Genomic DNA, 22,542 nt, shown 5'->3' with positions numbered 1-22,542 from the left:
TAGAAGAGTCTATAAACCTTTTATCCATTGAAATACATTAAATCTCAATCTAGTGACTCAAATCCTATGATATAGATCACATTTATTTGTAAACCCATTTTAACAAGAGTGATTGTGTTCCAAACAATACTAGTGTTGTGTTAGTTATGTGTTTAACAAAAGTGTTCAAACAATACATGGTTTATCTAGTTAGGAGTCGTTAAGTTTCAAATAACACTCAATTGTAACTTTGTGGAGTTAGTCTGCTTAATGAACTTGATTAGTTGATAAAAACTAAACATAGTCTACTTTTACAAATGATAGTATAAAAATCTCCAACGCAAATCCTTCTTAAATCTCTTTAATAAAAAGAATGAGAGTTTTTAACATGTCATTTTCTACACGTAAAAACTTGCATATGTTATTATTCCATTAGATGCAATTTTGCAAAAAAATTACGATTGTTTTTTGAAGGATGAAATGAAACCATATTCTTGTTGTTGAAATTTGAATAATTTTTTTTTTATGTTTTAGAAATTATTTTTTATCAATGTTATTAGTGTTATTTATATGATACTTTTTGTACGTAGTAATTTTGTATTTGTTGGTAACTAAACTACTCTATAAAAAAAAGGTTAAAATTTAATAAAATTAAATTCCCCTTTCTAAACAAAACATTTCAAGAATTAAATAATTTACAATAAATAAATTCAAATTTAGCATATTTAATTTTATAAAAATACAAAATTCCCGTAAAATAACATAAGTTAATTATTTTTCTCCCTTTTGGTGTTTTAGATTTCACAAACTTTTTGTAAGACTTTACACACAAACCAAACATACACACACATTTATGAAGAAAGGATATTGTAATTGGAGATTTTCAGATGGAGTTGTGAAGTTTGGTTTCAATATCGGTAATAAAAGAAAGCATTTAATTTTGAAATTCATAGATGTTGAAGCGATTTTTGGTGGCGTAAAAAGCAGCTTGCATACATACGCATTGCACATAAAGTTAAATCTAGGAGAGAGCATAATATTAAGAAAGGGGAAAAAGGGAGAAGAAGCTGAAATAGGTAAGTGGGAAACAGTGAGGGTGGTGATGTGGAAGAGTGAAAAAAAATAAATTGTGAAGCTAATGTGAGAGAGATTTAGAAGTGTAAGAAAAGGGAAGAATAGAGATTGGAATGATGCGTGGTCTCTACAGTTGTTGTAGGACTACCTACTACTCTTTTGACTATGGGTCCTGGCATGGCAATTTTGATAAAGTACGGGGTATCAAATGCCATTCTGAGAAAAAAGCTTATGCTGATTCTTGAAATTTTGGTTCCATGCAGGGGTACTTTTGGAAACACAAAGTACAGCTAAACAAACAGACGCACGCACGCACACAGCTAACGACTTAGCGTGAAGAAGTTGTCTACTGCCATGGATGGATAGGGATGTGAACACAAAGCAAACCAAAGTTAACAAAGCCTCTCATTTCTGCTCAGTGGAACTATGCCTTTTCTGCACTCATTTATTAATATTTCTATTATCAAATTCTCTTACTCGCTTTTTTATAAGCGTCTTAAAATAATGTATATATTCTCTTCAAATTATTTTTATTATTTTATGAGTGGATAGTTTGGAAAGAGATAATGCCCTATAATAATAACAATAATAATAATATAGAAAAAACATTTGTGCTTTGCTACCGTATTCTTATCATCTCGCCTTGCCAAATTCTCCTATCTCAGCTCGATGAACTCGTTGTTTTAAGCCTTTTTAGCTTCTTTCTTTGAGTTTAGTTGTTGCCTTCCTACTTTCTACAGTGAGCGGTTCTGAGAAATAAAAAAATTTCTCCAACACATTCACGTGCTTGTGTTGTTCTTGTTTCGTTCTAGGGCCATGAAGTGCAAGCTAGAGCTTCTTTGCTGAGTGATAGTGAAAATCGAATCTTTTGTAGGTTTAGTTTTGGCCCTTCCTTTTTGTTCTGCGTCTTGGTTGGTAGCTGCTGCTAGCTGACAAGATAATAAGGAGTATCAGTTTCTGTTTAGAATTAGAAACCCAGAATCTTGTGATTCTTTTATTCTTTAAAGGGTATTTGAATTTTCTTATCTGCCTCAGAATTTCAGTGTTCATTTGCATTTCTGAATTTTGAGCTATTGGGGTGGATAAGACAGCATCTTATCAAGGTCACATCCCTTATTATTAATATTATTATTACTACTATTATTATTATTATGTCCTTTTTATTTTTTCTTCCCCTTCAAACCTCTTAGTTTTTAGGAATTGGGTTTGTGCTGTTGTTCTTCAAAATCTTGAATTTCCTTCAGTTACAAGTCTAAAAAGCTTTTAGTGAATAGGGGTGCGTGTGAGTTAGCCTTGAGGGGATTCTGTGGATTTGACAGCGGTTCTCTCCTCTCACCCAAGCCTACCTGGAATCAGCTAGAGTTGACACCCACAACCTCTTGGAACTGTTTCTTTTTAACTTGTGTTGGTTACTGTTGTGGATGAGTTTGCTCCATGTAGTTGGGTTTGGTCTAAAAGTGGGGCATCTACTTTTGGTGCTATGTTGCTGGGTTGTGTCTGTCATTTACCTTAACTGGTTTATTAGCAGTGGAATTATGGACACCAAGATGGGGTTTCCAGGTGGTGGTGGGGGTGGAAAGATGTGGCACAAATGGTGGGAGAAGATCTCAGGGCAGGGTTGCAAAATCCATCAACAGTACTACCAGTATATTGGCTCTAAGGAAGTGAAGAGAGCGTTGTGGAGGAAGCTTTTGCTGACATGGGTGGTGGGTTGGATTATAGTATCTTTGTGGATCTTGTGCTACTTGAGCTTGCAAGGTATTGAGAAGAGGAAAGAAACTCTGGCTAGCTTGTGTGATGAAAGGGCTAGGATGCTTCAGGATCAGTTCAACGTCAGTATGAACCATATCCAAGCCATGTCAATTCTGATCTCCACCTTTCACCATGCCAAGAACCCCTCAGCCATCGATCAGGTACTACTCTTTATTTGCTATCGCAAATCAAGACCTAATTCCTCACCTTTTACTTTTAGTTCTCGTATATTATGCTCCAAGGTGATATTTTAGCTTAATTTTTATGCACACGGGGTTATGAGGAGTTGTTTCATTGTCATTAATTTTGGTGTCTAACAGCATTTCGCACCCCTCTTTTGTGGAAAAATATTGGGGTTTTAATATTATATTTTGGTAACAAGGTTATTGAACTTGAACTTCTGGAAAAGATGGAATAGGTACCGATTTCTTTTGACCTATCGTCTTTATCTCACCTCTGCTAATCAATCTAACTTCCAAAACTTGCAGAAAACTTTTGCAAGGTACACAGAAAGAACAGCTTTTGAGAGGCCTCTTACAAGTGGCGTTGCATATGCTGTAAGGGTGCTCCATTCTGAAAGGGAACAGTTTGAAAAGCAACAAGGTTGGACTATCAAGAGGATGGATACTCTAGAGCAGAACCCGGTTCATAAAGATGATTATGCCCCAGAGGCATTGGAGCCATCCCCCGTCCAGGAAGAATATGCTCCTGTCATTTTTGCACAAGATACAATTGCACATGTGATTTCTGTTAATGTGCTTTCTGGAAAGGTAGGTTTCTTATACTCGTCAAATTTTAGGTGGAGCTCATCTGAGCTATATATAGTTAATTATGAAAATGCTATGCAAATGAGTTGGATGTTTTGATGATAATTTTAATCCATCCATTCTAAGCTCTTTATTCCTGGTTGTATGGTTTTTGACTGGTCTTCTAGTGGTCATTCACTATGTTATGGGAGAATATTTTTGAAGAAAAACTATGTCTGCTCCCAGATGGTTGTTTTTGTATCCTTATTCTTCCTTTCTCTTGGCCGTCCTGATGGGACCGCTCCTAATAGAGAATAATAGAATACGTGCGTGAATAGTCTCTAATTTGATGAATATCACAAAGCTGAATTGAGACACGTTGTTCCTGTTCAGTGCCTGAAATGTATTGCGATGTTTTTGGAGTTATGGTTGTCACAGTTATTCACCTGTTTATCAACAGGAAGACCGTGAAAATGTGCTGCGTGCAAGAGAATCAGGCAAAGGGGTTTTAACTGCACCCTTCAGGCTGCTAAAAACAAATCGTCTAGGGGTTATCCTGACATTTGCTGTCTACAAGAGAGATCTTCCATCAAATGCAACCCCAAATGAAAGAATTCAAGCGACTGATGGGTGTGCCAAAATTTTTAACTTTTTTGCATGACTTTCATTAAATTTTTTCTTGTCAGTTTATTTTATCATTCATATAATTTAAATTATTCCCTTTTGGTCATCTAAATCTCTGAAGTAACTAGTCTACTAAGTAACTAATCACTGTATTTAAATTTTCAGAGAGAATATTCATGAACTCTATTAATGTAAGAATGGTGAACATTATTGGCTCTTTCTTGTGATAATTAGAAGTTTTTAAAGTAACATATCTACTTTTAAATTCAATGAAGCTGATATGAAAAAGAGAGAAAAATATTATCAACACAGTGTTAAAAGGAATGGCATTTTTATGTCTTCACTGATGCTTGCTGGCAGGTATCTTGGGGGAGTCTTTGATGTTGAGTCATTGGTGGAGAAATTACTTCAGCAACTTGCTAGCAAGCAAACTGTAATTGTTAATGTGTATGATACTACAAATCATACTCATCCAATTGCCATGTATGGCTCAAACGAATCAGGGGATGAGTTCTATCGTGTCAGCACTCTTAATTTCGGAGACCCTTTTAGGAAGCACGAGATGCACTGTAGGTAAGAATAATGCTATAGAAGGAATCTAACATCTCCGTCGGGCTTATTGCTCAGTGTAGTTTGTAAGAATAACGGTGCCATCTTCAAATAGTAGAAGATATATTAAATACAAGGTGTATTAATGTCACATGAATTTATACTTCACAATTTTGTACTTTGGGGTTTTGCTGCTAGCTGTACTTAGTTTAGAGTTCTTTTTATCTGAAGTTGTCACACCTTTTTGGGTTCATCGATTCTGTTGATTTATATTAATACATTACAATGATTAAAATGTGGAAGATGTCATAAGACTTGAACTATTCATCAAAATTAACTTTGATGCTATCACAGGTTCAAGCAGAAACCACCTTGGCCATGGTTGGCAATAACTACTTCATTTGGTATCCTAGTTATTGCATTCCTTGTTGGATATATTTTCCATGCCACTGTGAATCATATCGCCAAAGTAGAAGATGATTACGGTGAGATGATGAAACTTCGGGAACGAGCCGTGGCGGCTGATATTGCAAAATCCCAGGTATGTAGCTTTCCTTAAAATATACTTTTTTTTCTTGTTTTGGCTTAACTCATTTTGATCATGTGGGCTTAATCAACAATAATTGCAGTTTCTTGCTACTGTTTCCCACGAGATCAGAACACCAATGAACGGTGTTTTAGGTAAGTTGTATTCTGTCTATACTTTAGTCTACAATATCCAATGTTTAACTATAAACATTTCACAAAAAAGAAGAGCTTGAATCAGCCATGACCCTTGTCTAAATTTGAATTTTCAGGGATGTTGCATATGCTTATGGACACAGATCTAGATGTAACCCAACAGGAATATGTTAGGACAGCACAGGAAAGCGGAAAGGCTCTCGTGTCACTAATAAACGAGGTTTTGGATCAAGCTAAGATTGAATTTGGTAAGCTAGAGCTTGAGGCTGTGCTTTTTGATATACGGGCAATATTGGATGATGTATTGTCACTGTTTTCTGAGAAGTCTCAAGGAAAAGGGGTAGAGGTAATAAATCTCTTGTCTACTGTTGTCCTTTGTCATATGATCGAATTTTCAAAATGCGTGTAGTCTAATTATAGTTAATAACTTTTCGTTACTTTTTTTGGGAAGCACAGTTGGCAGTTTATGTGTCAGATCAGGTTCCAGAATTTCTAATAGGTGATCCAGGAAGATTTCGACAAATAATTACCAATCTCATGGGTAACTCAATTAAGGTAAATTTATAGCTAGAGAGAAGTTACTTAGTCTGGTATTGTAGTGTATCATAAAAGTCATTTAGTGATCTTTCCTTGTGCCATATCCTTGCCTAATAAGCATGTTACAGTTAGTCTCATGAAAAAATCTTCTAATTGTGTTCTAGCAAAGCACGACTATTAGTGGAGCAAAAATTGATGTGTATTTCTTGAAAGTATCATCAAAACTGATTCTGAAATATTTTGGCAGTTCACTGACAAAGGACATATTTTTATCACTGTCCATCTTGTTGAGGAGGTTGTCCATTCAATAGAGGTTGACAAAGAATCCAACTCAGAAAATACTTTGAGCGGCTCTGTTGTAGCTGATAGTCGCCGGAGCTGGGAAGGATTCAGGGCTTTCAGTCAAGAGGGACCTCTTGGTTCCTTTTCATCCCCCTCGAGTGATCTTGTCAATTTGATTGTATCTGTTGAGGATACAGGTGAAGGCATTCCTCTTGAATCTCAGCCCCGCATCTTCACACCATTCATGCAGGTAGGTCCATCCATTTCCAGAAAGCATGGAGGAACAGGTATTGGCCTAAGCATTAGCAAGTGTTTGGTTGGTCTCATGAATGGAGAAATTGGATTTGTGAGCATACCCAAGATTGGATCCACATTCACTTTTACCGCTGTATTCAGCAATGGTCTCCGCAGTTCAAACGAGTGTAAAATTCAGCAAACAAACAGCCAACCTCGGTCAGCATCTTCAGAATTTGAGGGAATGACTGCATTAATTATTGACCCAAGACCTGTTAGAGCAAAAGTGTCAAGATATCACATCCAACGGCTTGGCATTCATGTTGAGATGGTTTCTGATTTAAACCAAGGTTTGCTAACCATAAGCAATGGGAATATAGTTATTAATATGGTCTTGATTGAGCAGGAGGTTTGGGATAGAGATTTAGGTTTGTCATCTCACTTTGTCAATAATACAAGGAAAATTGATCATGGGGTTCCCCCAAAGCTGTTCATTCTTGTTAATTCTAGTAGTTCTTTTAAAGCTAGTGTAAACTTGGGTGCTGATAATCCTACTGTCATCACCAAACCTCTGAGAGCAAGTATGCTTGCGGTCTCACTACAGCGAGCCATGGGTGTCCAAAACAAGGGAGCTCCTCGAAATAGAGAGCTCCAAAGTTTGTCTCTTCGCCATCTTCTTTGTGGCAGGAAAATTCTAATCGTAGATGACAATGCTGTGAACCGTGCTGTAGCAGCTGGTGCATTGAAAAAGTATGGAGCAGATGTGGTTTGTGTTAGCAGTGGGAAAGATGCCATCGCTTCCCTGAAGCCACCCCATCAGTTTGATGCCTGTTTCATGGATATTCAAATGCCAGAAATGGACGGGTATGTATGCAACTGGAATACTTTCTTTAAGAATCTGAATTTGTCATTTGGACTGATATTCGAAATCTCTTAAAACATAGAAAAGATCTTTTAATTATTTTATAGATCTGAAAGATAATTGCAATATTTACTGAACAGTTTACATCAAAGGAAAACATGTTGTGTTACAAAATTGTCAAACAAACTAATGTATATTAGAATAAAAGGTGTTTGGAGTCTAACTTGCCACTGCAATACTATAATTCATTTGACATTTCTGTAAACTAAAGACATGTCTCATTAAGTGAGGTCGGGTACACAGATCAAATGATGCCATTGAGCTTGGTTAGAAACAAAATTCTTGGGGAAATTATTTACCATTAAATCTCTTGCAATAATTTTCTTTAATGTGCTTCTTGGCCTCTCTCGATCCCTTTTTAAAAGGGCTAAAATCCATGCAATGTACTATCCTCATTGTGCCTCTATTGACCTGTACATGCATCACAACCATCTTAGTCGATTTTATAATTTTCTTGACAGTCTAACAATATCTCCTAATATACAAGAATTCAGTATCTTGTTCTTTTATCTTCACGTACTCATTTTTATTATTCCCACTTTTTTTCTCTTGATGTCCTTTTAAAACTCAATCTTTACTACATAAAGTATATTTTGATCATATAATAGTACGATAAAGCTTCTTTTTGAACTTGGTAAGCACATCGCAATCATAAATAACCCTCAGAGGGCATTTGGTAGTACCGGAGAATAACCCACTGCACTGGCCTTCCAATCGTTGACCACAATAATGGCCACAATCATTTGCCCCACTATCTCTATATACCGAGATATAAATCTTGTAGCGTCTAATTCCTTAATTTACTCTTCAACCCATACGTGATGTGAATTCTTCAAATTATAATGTCCACCACCTTTGAAGACTTATCTTCTAATGTACCAATATTCCAAGCATGAAGTCTATTCAGGCACTGCTAGGGTAGTTGCATTACTCTCACTTGTCTAGAAAGGTGAGAACTCTTGCTTATTGAACACTACATTTGAGAGTTTGATGTAGCAGAGGTAGCTCATTCGCCATTGTACTCAGGTTATACAAAGTGATATTTTCAAGTAATCATCTATAATCCATAGTTAGTGATCTGTGTTTGAACTTTCAGCAAATTTCATGTTGGTTGTCAAGGGACAAACACAACTCTCTTTAGTCCGGGCCTTGGGACCGGCCATGAACCCATAAATGGAATTAATTCATTTGTCCGTGTAAATAAAAATTATTTGAAATATTAATTTATCTACTTTTTATTTCTAAATCCTTATCATCATGTTACAATTCACTAATGACAATTCTTTTCCAACAGTTTTGTAGCAACAAAGAAAATTAGGGAGATGGAACAAAGTGTGAACAGAGAAGTATCAATGGAGGACAATGCTACAAACTGGCATGTACCCATTTTAGCCATGACTGCAGATGTGATACAGGCTACACATGAGAAATGTCTAGGGGGTGGCATGGATGGATACGTTTCAAAACCATTTGAAGCTGAACAGCTCTATAGAGAAGTCTCACGGTTTTTCCAGTCATATTGAAAAGAAAAACACAGTGCTGATCTAAACAAGAGGTTTATTGATAATGGAAGCATAGCTGTCTGTACTCCAGGACACTCTGAATTGGGTAAATAGGTTCAGAAGTCTCCGAAGAGTATATTCCCTATTTAACAGGCAGTGCATGTTTTAATACTTTACCTCAAAGTTTGGTGGTTGTTCACTAGATACCGAAGAATGTTATATTATCTCATCTGAAAGAAAAAGAAAATGGAACAAAGGGGAGAAAATATTGTAGAAGTTCAGAAATGGTTCATTCTACCTTTTTGACCTATTTTGTTGTCTGTTCTGCTGTGTTTTAAGGTCCCCGGTTTAAAACATTGTTTTTGTGGCAGGGAGTGTACATAGGAGCCAAGTTTGATTGGTTGCAATTGAGTTGTAATTGGTTGTTAAGGGTAGTACCAAAACCCATTATTCTTCCATGTAAAGTCAGCCGCTCTTCTCATTCAAAACGATGGAAGCTGATTAGAAGACTAGGGTGTATTATAATACGGTTCTAGAGTCTCATCCTTGTGTATGTAATAATACGACTTACAGTAATCTAGCCTAGGCACGTTACATTTTATGTGTATTGATGCATGCATCACAAGGGCTTGATTCAGGTGAAAGGAAGAAAATTAGCTTCTTGGCATCAAGGAGAGGAAGTGCATACCATCAAATCTTTGTACAGGACTCACAATAAAGATGGTGATTGATGTATCACAGCAGCTTGCTTCCTTTGTTCTTAACAGTGCTGGAATTAGGCTTGCAAACATGTAACTGATACATTATATACTGTAGTGTTTGAATGATCCACCATTTTTTGGCCGATTGTACATTTCCAATTCTGGATTTCCTTTGACTCACTCAATGCCTTGCTTTGCCATGACATATCGTGGAATGTCTTTCCTTTTGTTTTGGATCTCAATAGTAAATTTTTCAACAGGGTTGAGTAATGTTTTCAACACTTTATTTCTCCCTCACATTTAATGCAAATTGCAGTATTGTTCTCCTTCAAACTTAGTAACAGACACGCTTTGTTCTTTCTTGAAGGAGGATCTGGATTCTAGTTACAAACATTTATCTTCTTTCAGTCATTCACAGGGAGAAGCACAATTGAGCAAAAACAGTGTTATTACTTTTTGGTCAGTAACAATTTGTTTTGCTACAATTTTTCGTGGTTTTAATCGATATCTCCCAATTCCAACTACCTCGTCTGTTTATTGCTTAATCCAGTTAACTTTAAAAAAATTAAATAATAAACATTGGTATAAACTTATTCCTGATATAGGCTTTTTTCTAAAACAAAATTATTTTTAATGTATCAATTTTTGGATATGACTAAAAATAAAAAATAAAAAACTAGCCAAAAAGGAAAAGATTCAATAAAAAGGTTTCCTTGAGTTGAGTAAGATCAATTGATCTGGTTATATATAGTAGGACTTGTGTTGTGACTTGTGAATGGATAGTTTTCACTTGTCCCCCGAATATTCTCTTTCATAGTAAAAAATATAGCATTTTTTCTACTTTATTGTTTCGTTTGAAGTTCTTAAAGAAATAGTAAGAGGTCATAGGAGAAAAAAAAAACTAAAATTCTAAAAGGAACATCAAATATACTGTTGTTAAAACAACAAATACAAATTAAGAATCTGAAAATATTAAAAAGTTGAAAAAAAAGTCAACTTACATCGGAAGTTGCAACACCTTCACAGTGAATGCAACATTCTGATGCCAATGCCAATGCCAATGCATAGATCACAGACATGATTCATTGATGAGTTCGAAATTCGATAAACTAAATGTTAGAGAATGCAAGTCCTTCACATCTCCATGAAGTTACTTAAGTACGTTTCACTGCAATAGAACTGATATTTACATTCACTTTTCTCCAAATCATGTAAGTTTCAGACACTTGATTCTACAATAATTAACAAGCATACATCGATGACTAAGTCAGACGCTTTTCCTCTTCCCAGCAGAGACTCTGACAACAAAACAGAACTTGTAAAAGTTGCATCCCTTCCCTTGACAAAATGTACCACTAATTTCACGTACTTCTTAAGGATTTGAATTTTGATGGGTGGTTTAGATAATGGAAGTGACCTCCATTTCCATGATGTGATGTTCTTAACAAATTTGTTACAGTTCCTTCTTCCTATGCTATGCCTAGAGCATTCAGAATTGTTGGAGTATGAAATTGTTAAAAAAATGGTTTTTTGAAATGTGATGGTATGGCAGATATGTAGCAATAATTGGATAATAATTATAAGGGCACTTGATTGTTGGGTGGACAAGAGTGAAGGGTTACGCATTTCAGATATGGTGTGTGGGGCTCACTAGTTCTGTCAATTTCGCAATAAATTTTTCCACCGATTTAGTAAATACTTATTTCATTACCAGGAGGAGCATGTGACGTCAACGTTGTACACGGGGCACAATGAAGGGGAATTGGTTCCAACTCACATGAAAACGAAATGCTGAACCAATTATCATTTCTTCAATGCTCAAATTCAAAACAAGGAATTCAAAGTCACGTGGTCTTACTTTTATACTGCATTTATGTTCACCATAGATACTCACTCGAACACTTATGAGATATGATACGGACATGGTAAATTTTTTAAAATATAAGAGACAGAACACGAATTTATATATTATATAATTATAAATTATATAAATTAATAATAAAGATTTATGTGCTCAAGTATGTTACAAATTATTTTTTTGAAGTAGAAAGATGTTTTTCATGACTGGTTCACAAGAATTTTTTTCTTATTTTTATAATCATAATAACAATTTATATAATAAAGTTTAAACTTTTAGAAAATTAATATATATCTTTTTAAAATTGTATTAGAACCGTACTAAAATTGTCATAAATCTAACAAATACTTTTTGAATTGGACACTTCACGGATACATATCCTACAGGTGTCATACGAGTGTCGGTGTCCGATTCTATCAGACACCGACACACCATTTAAGAGAAGTGTCCGAGCTTCATAGTTATCAACCATGTCAAAGGAGTTTTTATATGTACATATAGAAAAATGTTACTTGAACAATCGGGAATTGGATGCGTCAAGATATAATCGTCTATGTAATAAATAATAATAATATTTTAATTAATTTATGGAGTTCACAGATTTGTGTTGGAAAATGTGGAAAATTTGGTGGTTCTAATTTTAGGTTTAAACATTTTTGGATGCAAATTAGTTGTTTCACTTCTTTTCCATTTCAGTACTGTCGTCTTCTCCTTCATCATTTGTTCAGTCTTCTTTCGAGCTTCTCTATTTCAGGCTCTCATCCAGCATTGTTCCAGGCTTTGTCTCTCTTCCACCTTCTCTTGCTGCCTTTCTCTTCCACCCTTTCTCGTTCGTCCTCGTGCGGGAATTATGCATCCTCTTTCATGGTGGTTGGGTGGTTCTATTGGTGTTCTTACATTGGAAGTGTTGTATTAATTTCACCAAAGGTAATACATTTTCTATTCATTGGTTTATTAAGTGAAAGATTGATCTTTTTTTATTTATTTTTGTTGGGTGATGAATATGTTTAGTTTCACCAGAGATAATACATTTTATGGAAATTTGAAGTTACTGTTCCTGTTGGTTGGGATGGGGAGAAAGTCACTTAAATGAGGTGTTTGGAGGCCATGAGAGTATGACAATGTCAACTTAAAGAGTGACAGTATGTGGTGACCCTAGTAGGAATATGTGGTGACCCACATTACTCTTCCTGCACAGATGTAATGGAGATTTTTCTGGAAATTTCAAGTTAATGTTCTTGTTGGTTGGGGTTGACCATGAGGTGGGGAATAATCTAGATTGTTTGTCCCTGTTATTTGCCATGTGGTGACCCTTGTAACATTATGTGGTGACCCAAAGTTAATTTCTTGCACACACATTTACAAAATACATTTTCTCTTAATTGGTTTATTTTTTAAAGATTCATGTTGTTTGATTTTTGTTGGGTGATGAATAATGTAAAGTGTTTGTCCCTGTTATTTGCCATGTGGTGACCCTTGTAATATTATATGGTGACCCAAAGTCAATTTCTTGCACACACATTTACAAAATACTTTTTCTCTTATTTGGTTTATTTTTTAAAGATTCATGTTGTTTGTTTTTTGTTGGGTGATGAACAATCTAAAGTGTTCGTCCTTGTTATTTGTCAAGTGGTGACCCTTATAACATTTTGTGGTGTCTGATAAGTGTCTAACTTCAGTAATATTTCATATTAAAATATAGACACTTATTTGTATTAATTGCTTAATTACTTATACAATCCAAGTAGCCAAGAAAATGACCAATGACTCAAGAGACAATTCACACTGTGAGCAGTCATCTTAGCAATCAAGTCAAGGCCCCACCAAATATCATATGGACCTCACTAGAAGAAGAACTTGGCATAGACCAGAACATCAACTGTTCTTTCTTCTGGTCTTCTTAAAAGACAAAAACATGTTTGTAAATAATTTGGGCTCACTTTTGGGGTCCAAATAGCAAAATAGGCTAGAGTTAGGTTCACATAGCATAAAAGGGAGTGTACTCAGCGAAATGGGCTTGTACCTAGCCCACTTTTTCAAGACAAGGCACCTAGAATTAGGGTTTTTAACCTTCCTTCTAGAAGCTATGCCTAAAGGTGTGGTTTTGACCATGGTCAACAACCTAGGCAGCCCCTCTCCCTTGTCATTTCTACCCTTCCCCCATCTTGCCCACCAAGGCACCCCTTCCTATAAATAGGGTGTCTTGTCTTCTAAATGTTTTGGGTCTTATCTTGAGTGTGTGAACATTTCAGGTGGCGGGTCCTCCTTCACTTATCTTTGAGTTTCCCACCCTCCAAGTGGCATGATCATCTTCACCATTCTTCACCATAAGCTTCCTTCATCTCATCTCTTTTTCCATCATTCCTTGCGCCATTTATGTTAATCTTTCATGTTCTTGTTTGTGTCATTTTCTTTTGGTCATCTTCATTCATTCTTTACTTCCATTGTTCTTATTTACACCCCTTGGATCATCATCACTTTATCCTTGTATTTTTTTCTCTTTGCCCTTTTGAAGTGAACCTTCACACTTACTTAACCACTTGGTTAAGTTCGTGTCCAGTGGGAATCTTCTTAGGGTTCTCACCATAAATTGCTAATCTCAAAATCATAAATAAAAGCAACCAATTAAAATGTGCAATCCTAAAATCAACTCACATCATGAGCTAATCAGAGCAAGGTTTTAATTGTGCTTATCTTTCTGAGTTGATATTTTGCACTTAAAATTCCAGCACATTTTAAATTTTGCTTTTACCTTCAAACAATTTAATTTTTGCGTTACAATTCAGCACATTTCTTTTTCCGCCTTTAAATTCATGTCATTTACAAATCCACTTTTTATTCATTAAGCACTTTAAATTGTGCTTTTGAATTTTATTTTGTGTCAATTTTTTTCCTTACATCTTTTGCTTGAGTCTTTTGTTCTTAGTGTTCTAGAAATCTTTCTACTTATTTTGATTTTAATTGTGAAGAGTTAAATAAATAAATAAAAAAACAAACGAGAAGCTGTGTGAGTAGTGGTTGATTTAATTGCAAACATAGAATGCAAGTGTTCATATGATTTGAATCCAAACCTAACATCTTTTTTAAAAGTGAAAAGTGGAATGACAACAAAAAATATACTTAGAAAAAGGATATTGGACTTTTGAATCCATAAAGAAAAACAAAGATAAAAGAGTTTTGAAAAGCATTCACATTTCAACTTTCACTTTGCAAAATTCTAAAGAGGATTCTAAGTATATGGCAAATTGTGTTCATAACTTTGGAGTTTAATCCCTCTTACTTTCTCAATATGTGAGGAATCAATATTTAGGTAGCATCTTAAGAATTTTATATGCGAGAAATCGATATAAATGATTTTTATACGGGTATCAATATCGATCAAAGAACATAATATTATCAAGCTACTCTAAATACAAAAGAGTGAGAAAGATGAAACTCAATCCCTATTTTTCCAATTGAAGCAACAACTATTTGCTTTGTTTCCTCGTTAATCATTGTCATTCCAACAAATCCCAACAAACTTGAGAGAATACAATATGGTTGAGGGAGGACAGTCAGTGTAGAAGAATGTGCTTGGTTGAACCGTAATTAGTTGGAGTAGTGTGAGTAGAGAGAATGTCCCCAAATTGTTTAGTGATCCCTAATTCTACCTTCGCACTCTATGGTTGTGGGAGAATGTGGTTAACTGAAAATGTCGTTCTGCGTGAATGTGGTGTGGTGGGTTAAACCATAATTGCTTGGGAGTTATTCGATTTGGACCACATGGGAGAAGAGTATCTTCGCTCGAGCCATTTCTGCTCCAATTTAGCTCAAGCCACTAAATTTAGTGGGAGCAAAACTGCACCCGTCCACCATTGGATAAATTTTGCTCAAGCCACTAAGTTTAGAAGAAGCCAAACTAGACCCCTTCATCACTGGATAAATTTCGCTTTAGTAGGTAATGCATTATAAATGGGATTATGAGTTCATTATACAAGACTAAGTACAACATACCTACTCTGAAAATATGACTAATGATTCAAAAAAAACAAAGTGTATATTTATTTACTTGTTTTTCAATGAATACAGAACAAAATGACAAGCTATTGAATTATTTTGTATATAAAATAAATTGTGTGGAATTTGTTATGTACATATTGAATTATTTTTAATTTTTTCTATGGGTTCCCCTCCTATAGGCTAATTCCATCCCTAGAAATGGCTAATAAGCCTTATAATACTGTAATAAGTATCTATATATAATATATTTCTATGTTTCAGTACAACAATAAAAAAAGTTATGTTGATTGTTTGAAAAACATTACTAATCTAAATTATATATTATATATATTAGCTGAATTTTAGAAAATATTTTTAAACAATTATGTATCACCTCCGTTGCCTCTGAACTCTGAATTTGGGAATTCGATCCTCCTCGGCTAGATTAACTCTTCACCTGTTCACATTAATCTGACAAAATAAATATAACTTGTGCCACAAGTAGAAATAAATAAAGGTAACTTTCGACCCTACATTAACTAAACTTATAGAATTACTCAGTAACAGAATAATTTTACTTTTTCAAAAATTTCAAATTGATTTTATTCTTAATGAAAGATTAATTTTTCTTTACCGTTAAATTAATTAATGAAACTTTTTTTATCTATAATTATAATTATAGCATTTTAATTCTCAATATTTCATTTTTAACGAAACCTTTTTTTTTTATCTATAATTATATATAAAAATACTTGTTTTTCTTACACATTTTAATTCTTAATATCTCATTTCTCATTTACAGTGTGTTAGGATTGGAGCATCACACTATAGTTAAGGACGGAGGAGATAGTGTCATCCCATTTGGATAATGACAAAAATGAAGGTGAGGGAGGGGAAAAGAAAAAGTTGAGTGAGTGAGTGATCTTCTGAATGTTGAAAAGAAAAGAGAGATGAGTGAAGAGATAGTTACAAACCTTCTTTATTCATGCATGGAGAGATTCCTTATTTTTCGAATAATCTCATTGACGGAGTGTTGAATGCATTGACTACAAGGCTAATATCATAATATATCAATAAATACACTCATTCACGCCTAAGTTAAACATATTCAAAAAAATTCACAATGCCTATTCGATTATGTATGAAAAGACACATAAGACTTAATCGATTATGTCTTAAAAAATAGTTGATAATCGATTAAACATACAACATAATCAATTAGCCTATATTTTTAGGAGGATAATCGATTATGTGGTGTGTGTTAAAAATACCTAATTGATTATGCTATTTAAATATTCAACATAATCGATTAGGTTCTTTTTTTAAGGGATGGCATAGTCGATTAGGTTCCTAAAATGAGTGGGTTATCGATTACGTTGTTTTTTTAAGGCAAAGCATAATCGGTTATGTTCATCTTTTTTTTCCAAATTTTCCAATTTTTGTTTTTTATGATTTTTCCTGGTTTTTAAAGGCTTTTTTTGTGTTTTTTTTTATTTTGTTCTAATTTAATATTCTGTTTGTATTTATTTTTAGAAATTTTAAAAAAATCTTATTAATCATAATTAATAAAATACATTATTTGAATACTGTTAGTTATTATTTTAGTAATTTTTTTATATTATATTATTCAGAATTTAATTATATATTATAATAATTCAGATTTTGATTTTATTAATGAGAATAGAAAATTCATTTAAATATTTAAATTCTAAAAATATAAATAATAGAATTTAATTATATTTTATAATAATTCAGATTTTGATTTATTAATGAGAATACAAAATCTATTTAAATATTTAAATTCTAAAATATAAATAATAGAGTTCAATTGATATATTATATTAATTCAAATTTAATTTATTAATGAGAATACATAATCCATTTAAATATTTAAATTCTAAAAATATAAATTGTAGAATTCAATTGATATATTATAATAATCTTGATTTTGATTTATTAATAAGAATACAAAATCCATTTGAATTTTTAAATTCTAAAAATATAAATAATAGAATTAAATTAATATATTATAATAATCTAAATTTTGATTTATTAATGAGAATTTGAATATTTAAATTCTAAAAATAGAAATAATAATATAATCATTTTATTAATATAATTATTAATTTTTTCTTTTATTAATGAGTATCCATTTTAATATTGAAAATTTAGAATAATTATATCAATTTTTTATATTAGACTATTGAATTGAGATACTGGTTTAAATTAAAGATATTTATGTAATTATTTTTTATGAAACTTTTATTAATGAGAATTCATTTTAGTCATTCAAATTTAAAAATTATAAATATTTGTTGTTATGAACATTTCATTTTTTTTATACTAGGTTATAATTACATTATTCATGACATCGTTGTCCATGAAAGGCAGAAAATCCATAAAAGTAAAGGTCTAGCACATAATGATGTAGTTCCTCTTACCCAATGAATGGGGATTGAAGAAGTTATTGATTATTCACGATATTTTAGTACAAAATGTTAGATGGTGGTCTATGAGAAAATATTTAAGAAGTTCCATTTTTTGCCGCACTAGGGTTTGAATTTCAAAACCATTTGAATTTCCAAGGATTACAACAATTTCTTGGAATGAAACTTCCATATTATGAGGACTTAGTGAAAGTTTTTTACACAAATCTTAAGTTCACACCTATTGATGACCTTTCTATTGAGATTTGTTCAAAACGAATTGAAATAGGACAAATGGATTGGATGAACGCAGCAAAAATCTGAGGTATGGTGGCGTTAAGTTAACCCTTGGAACCATCCTCGAGGGAGAACATTTTGATCGAGCAGTGGCGCTATCATCCATGATTCGTCAAGACGTACAATGTGAAAATGTCAAAAAATGAATGACAGACTACTACATTGCACATGGGTGCACATGTTGTGCTCTCATGGTAGCAACTTCTCACAACTATTGAATGAAGATATTTTTATATTATGGTGCATAAAAAAGAATATATTGATTAATTGGTCTGATTACATCATGCAACATATGATGAAATGTTGGGATAACAACATGCCTCTGCCTTATGCCATTTTAATAACACAGATCATGCAAGTGTATGGGTTGAACTTGTCAAACGATTCAACAATAATTCTAAGATAGAATCATTACTTTGGGAAGAAAACTATGAGGAAATAAAATATATTCCAGGTAAATAGTGTTTGGCAACTTGGTAGGACCAGGCAGACGAAGAAGATAATGAAGGCCTATCATTGCCACAAGAACATGTTCAAGGTGGTCAACCTCAGCACCATGACACCAAATTGTTAACCTAAATTTGGGACAGAATACAAAACATCCAAGAAAGTATGAGGACCAAGAGGTTGGACATCAGTACACGTTTAGACATGTTCGACACACGTTTTAACAGAGTTGATCAAAGGATGGAGCAACTGGAAGATATCAAATGAGTGATTGAACGTCATCAACGCCAATTGTATTATGATTATGTTATTGTTATGAATAAAATGAATAATAATATAATTATATTTAAATATTTAATTTTATTTATTTATTTAAATTTTACATTATTATATTTTTTATTTATAATTGTAATTTTACATTATTTTAATTAACTAAAATGTGCACAAAATTAATTAATATTTCACTTTTATATATATATATAAGGGTAAATTTATAATTTTACAATTTACACCATTAAAAATAATTTAAAATATCCTTACAACCATCACATCGCTCACATAATTCAATAAAATTTTTTCACACTTCCACTCCCCACACCCTCGACTTTCAACACTCCAATCCAACAAAGCATTAGCCTTGTTTGAAAGAGAATGAGAGTGAAAATGGGAGAAAAGAAGAAAAAGTGGGTGGAAACATTTGTTGTTTAGATGTACGATGAAATTGAGTGCATTTGAGTGGAAAGTGGTAGATGATATGATTTATTTGACTTTTTTGTAAAAAAATTAATTGTGTTATTTATTCTTTTACAGATAAACACTCTTAGCTTAAAATTATTAATAAATTAAATTAAATAAAGATAAATATTGATATATGTTGACACATATATTTCTATATTTGGATAAAAAAATTGAATATAAAAAATAATAAATATTTTTATAACCAATATTATGATTTTAATGATACAATTTTATTGTTAATTGATTTACGAAAATTTCATATGTAATTTTTTTTAAATATTAAATTCATATAGTTCTCATATTATTAATACATACATATAATTTTATTTATCAAAATTAATGTTATTAAAAATGATTTTAAAGTCATGTTAATATAAAATGAACATAAGTATTTAAAATATTCAAGTTTATAATTAATTATTTTTTAAAATTTAATTTACATGCGTTATTATTTTTAAAAGTGTTGTAATTTATAATTATGAGTACTGATAATAAATAGTGATTAATTTATATTAAAGTCAGAACATAGCAATTCAAATAACCACAATCAATTATGAATAATATCATATTCGGATTATCTCCAACGCTGTGATCGATTACAAGACCAAACGTAATATGTTAGCATGCAAACCTTGACCAATTACAACACGGTATCTAATTGATTATACATATGTTACTCCAAATAACAAAGCTCACCTTTTGTCCAATTTTTGTTTGTATTTTTGGTTCTTATGTACACACTATTCACATTGGTCCATTTTGTTATATTATTGGCAACAAAAAGTGGGGATGGAAACCATCGTAATGGTCTCCCTGCAGCTCCATATATTCTTCTCTTTTCTCCATAAATTTTTATATTTCTAAAAATATTCCGCAATATTATGGATTACATAATCTAAAACTTTTTTTTTTAAATTTGTAATTAACTTTCAGATTACATAATCTGAAAACCTTTTTTCATATGCATGATTAGTTTCTGGATTATGTAATCCGGAAGTCTTTTTTAGCTTCCAAATTACATAATCTGAAAGTTTTTTTTCAAATGCGTGTTCGAATTACATAATTTGGAAGTTACTCTTTGGGGGTGGCACAAGAAGAATAAAAAGATATTTTTATGTTTTGTATGGATGACAAAAGAACATATGGAGGTGCAGGAAGAAACATTCCATGGTAATCGATAAGAATGGTAATCGATTATGGGCCAAAATTTGATATCATTGCATGGCTCTTCAACATTCCTATGCATGTTGATGTAAGGGACACAAAGGTTATTGTCTCAAATAGAGCTCTATTTCACCTCAAATCTTTAGAGAGCTGTTTCTTTCTGCACATCCATATATTCTTCTTTCACCTCCATAAACTTTCATATTTCCAAAAGTACCCCTCTATAATATTTCGGATTATATAATCTGGAAGTCTTTTTTCAAATTTCTAATTAGCTTCTGATTACATAATCCGCAAACCTTTTTTCAGATGCATGATTAGTTTCTGGATTATGTAATCCGAATGTCTTTTTTACCTTCTGGATTACATAATCAAAAAGTTTTTTTTCAAACGTGTGTCTAAATTATATAATTCGAAAGGTAAAAGAAGGATAAAAGGATATTTTCACGTTTTGTATAGGGGTAGCAGAAGAAGCTATGGACATACAGGAATAAACAATTTCTTTAGAGATGTCGAGGGGCCAACTTTCACTCCTCCCTCCACTTTCCATTTTCTCAAATTAGTCCAAAATCACTCTTCCAAACATGAACAATATCCTACCTTTCTCACCCCCACAAATCCACACAAATAGTAAGTACACCCTTTTAAACAAGCATTAGTGTTTCTTACTTCCTAAGTTTTTTTTTTCTTTCTAATTTTCCTGATCTCTACTCTCCCACCTTCAATCTGTTCTATATCTCTAATTAATGACATCAAATTCCTTTCATCTTAAATTTAATTTTTTAAATAACATCTTAATTTAAACCAAACAACAACAAAATAAATAAATTATATAACTAAATATGTATTAAAATTAATATACATACTAATATCTAAATAAAAAATTATTAAAAAAAGTAACTTAATAAAATAAAACATCATGATAAAGTGGCATACACATAAATATTAGCGCATGTATTTTGTTAGTTTTAAAAAGTAATATATTTATAAAAATAATTGTTTCAATGAAAATGAAATTTATTTATTCTTTATAGAAAAAATTACATTAAAGTAATTATTGTAATTTTATCGGTTAACTTTAAAAGAGTTGAATATAAATTTTACAAGAGGATAATTAAGATATAATACACTAGTAAGTGAAGCAAAATAATAATACAAAATTTATATTAGTTCACTTAAAGCAAAAAGCTAAACAACAATGTATTTTGTTGCTCAAGATAAATTACAAGTATTATCATTGCCATTCATTTTTTTACTATTTGATTATACAAGGTTTCTCAAAGTAAAGTACACAACCTCTCTAGGTTGTCCACTAAACTCCCTTGAGTTTATCACTAATTATATAATGTCTCTTCAAACTAAGTAAACAAAGTCTCTTCAGATCCTACAACAAAAAAATTGTTTGATACAAGATACACATTTCTGAAGTGGATATAAAATTTAAGTTTTTTTAACTCTAAAAGTTGTAACATCTCACTATTTCTATTTGCATTTGTATTGATAAAGTTTTTATTATTTTGTTACGACGTAGAAATTTTATGGTGCAAAAACCCCTTATATGGAGTGAACATTTCCAAATTTATATTTATATATATAAATACAAAAAAATAATGAAATATTGCAAGGTCATTTAAATTTATTTATTTTCATAAAGTCATTTGTTCTTCAAGCTTGGTGCTTGACGCTTCATCAAGGTAGAAAAGTTTTAGAACATTTTGTCTTGACCTTCTTATTTCTTTATGTTGCAAACATTTTATGCTTCATCAAACTAGAGAAGTTCTTCAACATTTTCTCTTGATTTTTCTTACTATTTCTCTTGTTCTTCTTCTTATTTTGTGGATATAAAGAGTAAAATTTTCATTATAGATGTCTTTTACACTTCTTGTTTACTCTTGGTCCAAAAATTTGGTCTAATTTATGATTTATATAAAAAGAAACTAAAGAATACATAGTTATAAAATTAAAATTAAGATAATAAACTAAACAATTTTAGAAAATTGCAAGTTATCATAAGGGAATTAATTATTACTGTGTTTTAGACTTTTAACAAT

At 32.2% G+C, this 22,542-nt stretch overlaps 1 protein-coding gene across 1 annotated transcript; it reads left to right on the top strand.

The window, feature by feature from the left end:
- The first annotated feature begins 1,083 nt into the window (after nt 1–1,083).
- On the top strand, nt 1,084–9,763 carry HK3 (histidine kinase 3). Its single transcript, XM_068620354.2, has 10 exons — nt 1,084–2,966; nt 3,294–3,575; nt 4,012–4,181; nt 4,536–4,748; nt 5,079–5,265; nt 5,354–5,405; nt 5,522–5,751; nt 5,862–5,960; nt 6,190–7,322; nt 8,675–9,763. Exons 1-10 carry the CDS (start codon nt 2,475–2,477, stop codon nt 8,901–8,903), a joined length of 3,087 nt encoding a protein of 1,028 aa, XP_068476455.1. The 5' UTR covers nt 1,084–2,474; the 3' UTR covers nt 8,904–9,763.
- Nucleotides 9,764–22,542: the final 12,779 nt, after the last annotated feature.

Source organism: Phaseolus vulgaris, chromosome 2, assembly GCF_051622355.1.
Source record: "Phaseolus vulgaris cultivar YP4 chromosome 2, ASM5162235v1, whole genome shotgun sequence".
NCBI classification, from domain to species: domain Eukaryota; kingdom Viridiplantae; phylum Streptophyta; class Magnoliopsida; order Fabales; family Fabaceae; genus Phaseolus; species Phaseolus vulgaris.
This window is presented reverse-complemented; position numbering and strand designations above follow the sequence as displayed.

Excerpts from the sequence above, each read along its gene's own strand:
- HK3 (XM_068620354.2), top strand. The coding sequence starts at position 2,475 with ATGAGTTTGCTCCATGTAGTTGGGTTTGGTCTAAAAGTGGGGCATCTA. Across the intron at positions 3,576-4,011 it reads TTAATGTGCTTTCTGGAAAG|GAAGACCGTGAAAATGTGCT; the intron begins GTAGGTTTCTTA and ends GTTTATCAACAG. Across the intron at positions 4,749-5,078 it reads AAGCACGAGATGCACTGTAG|GTTCAAGCAGAAACCACCTT; the intron begins GTAAGAATAATG and ends ATGCTATCACAG.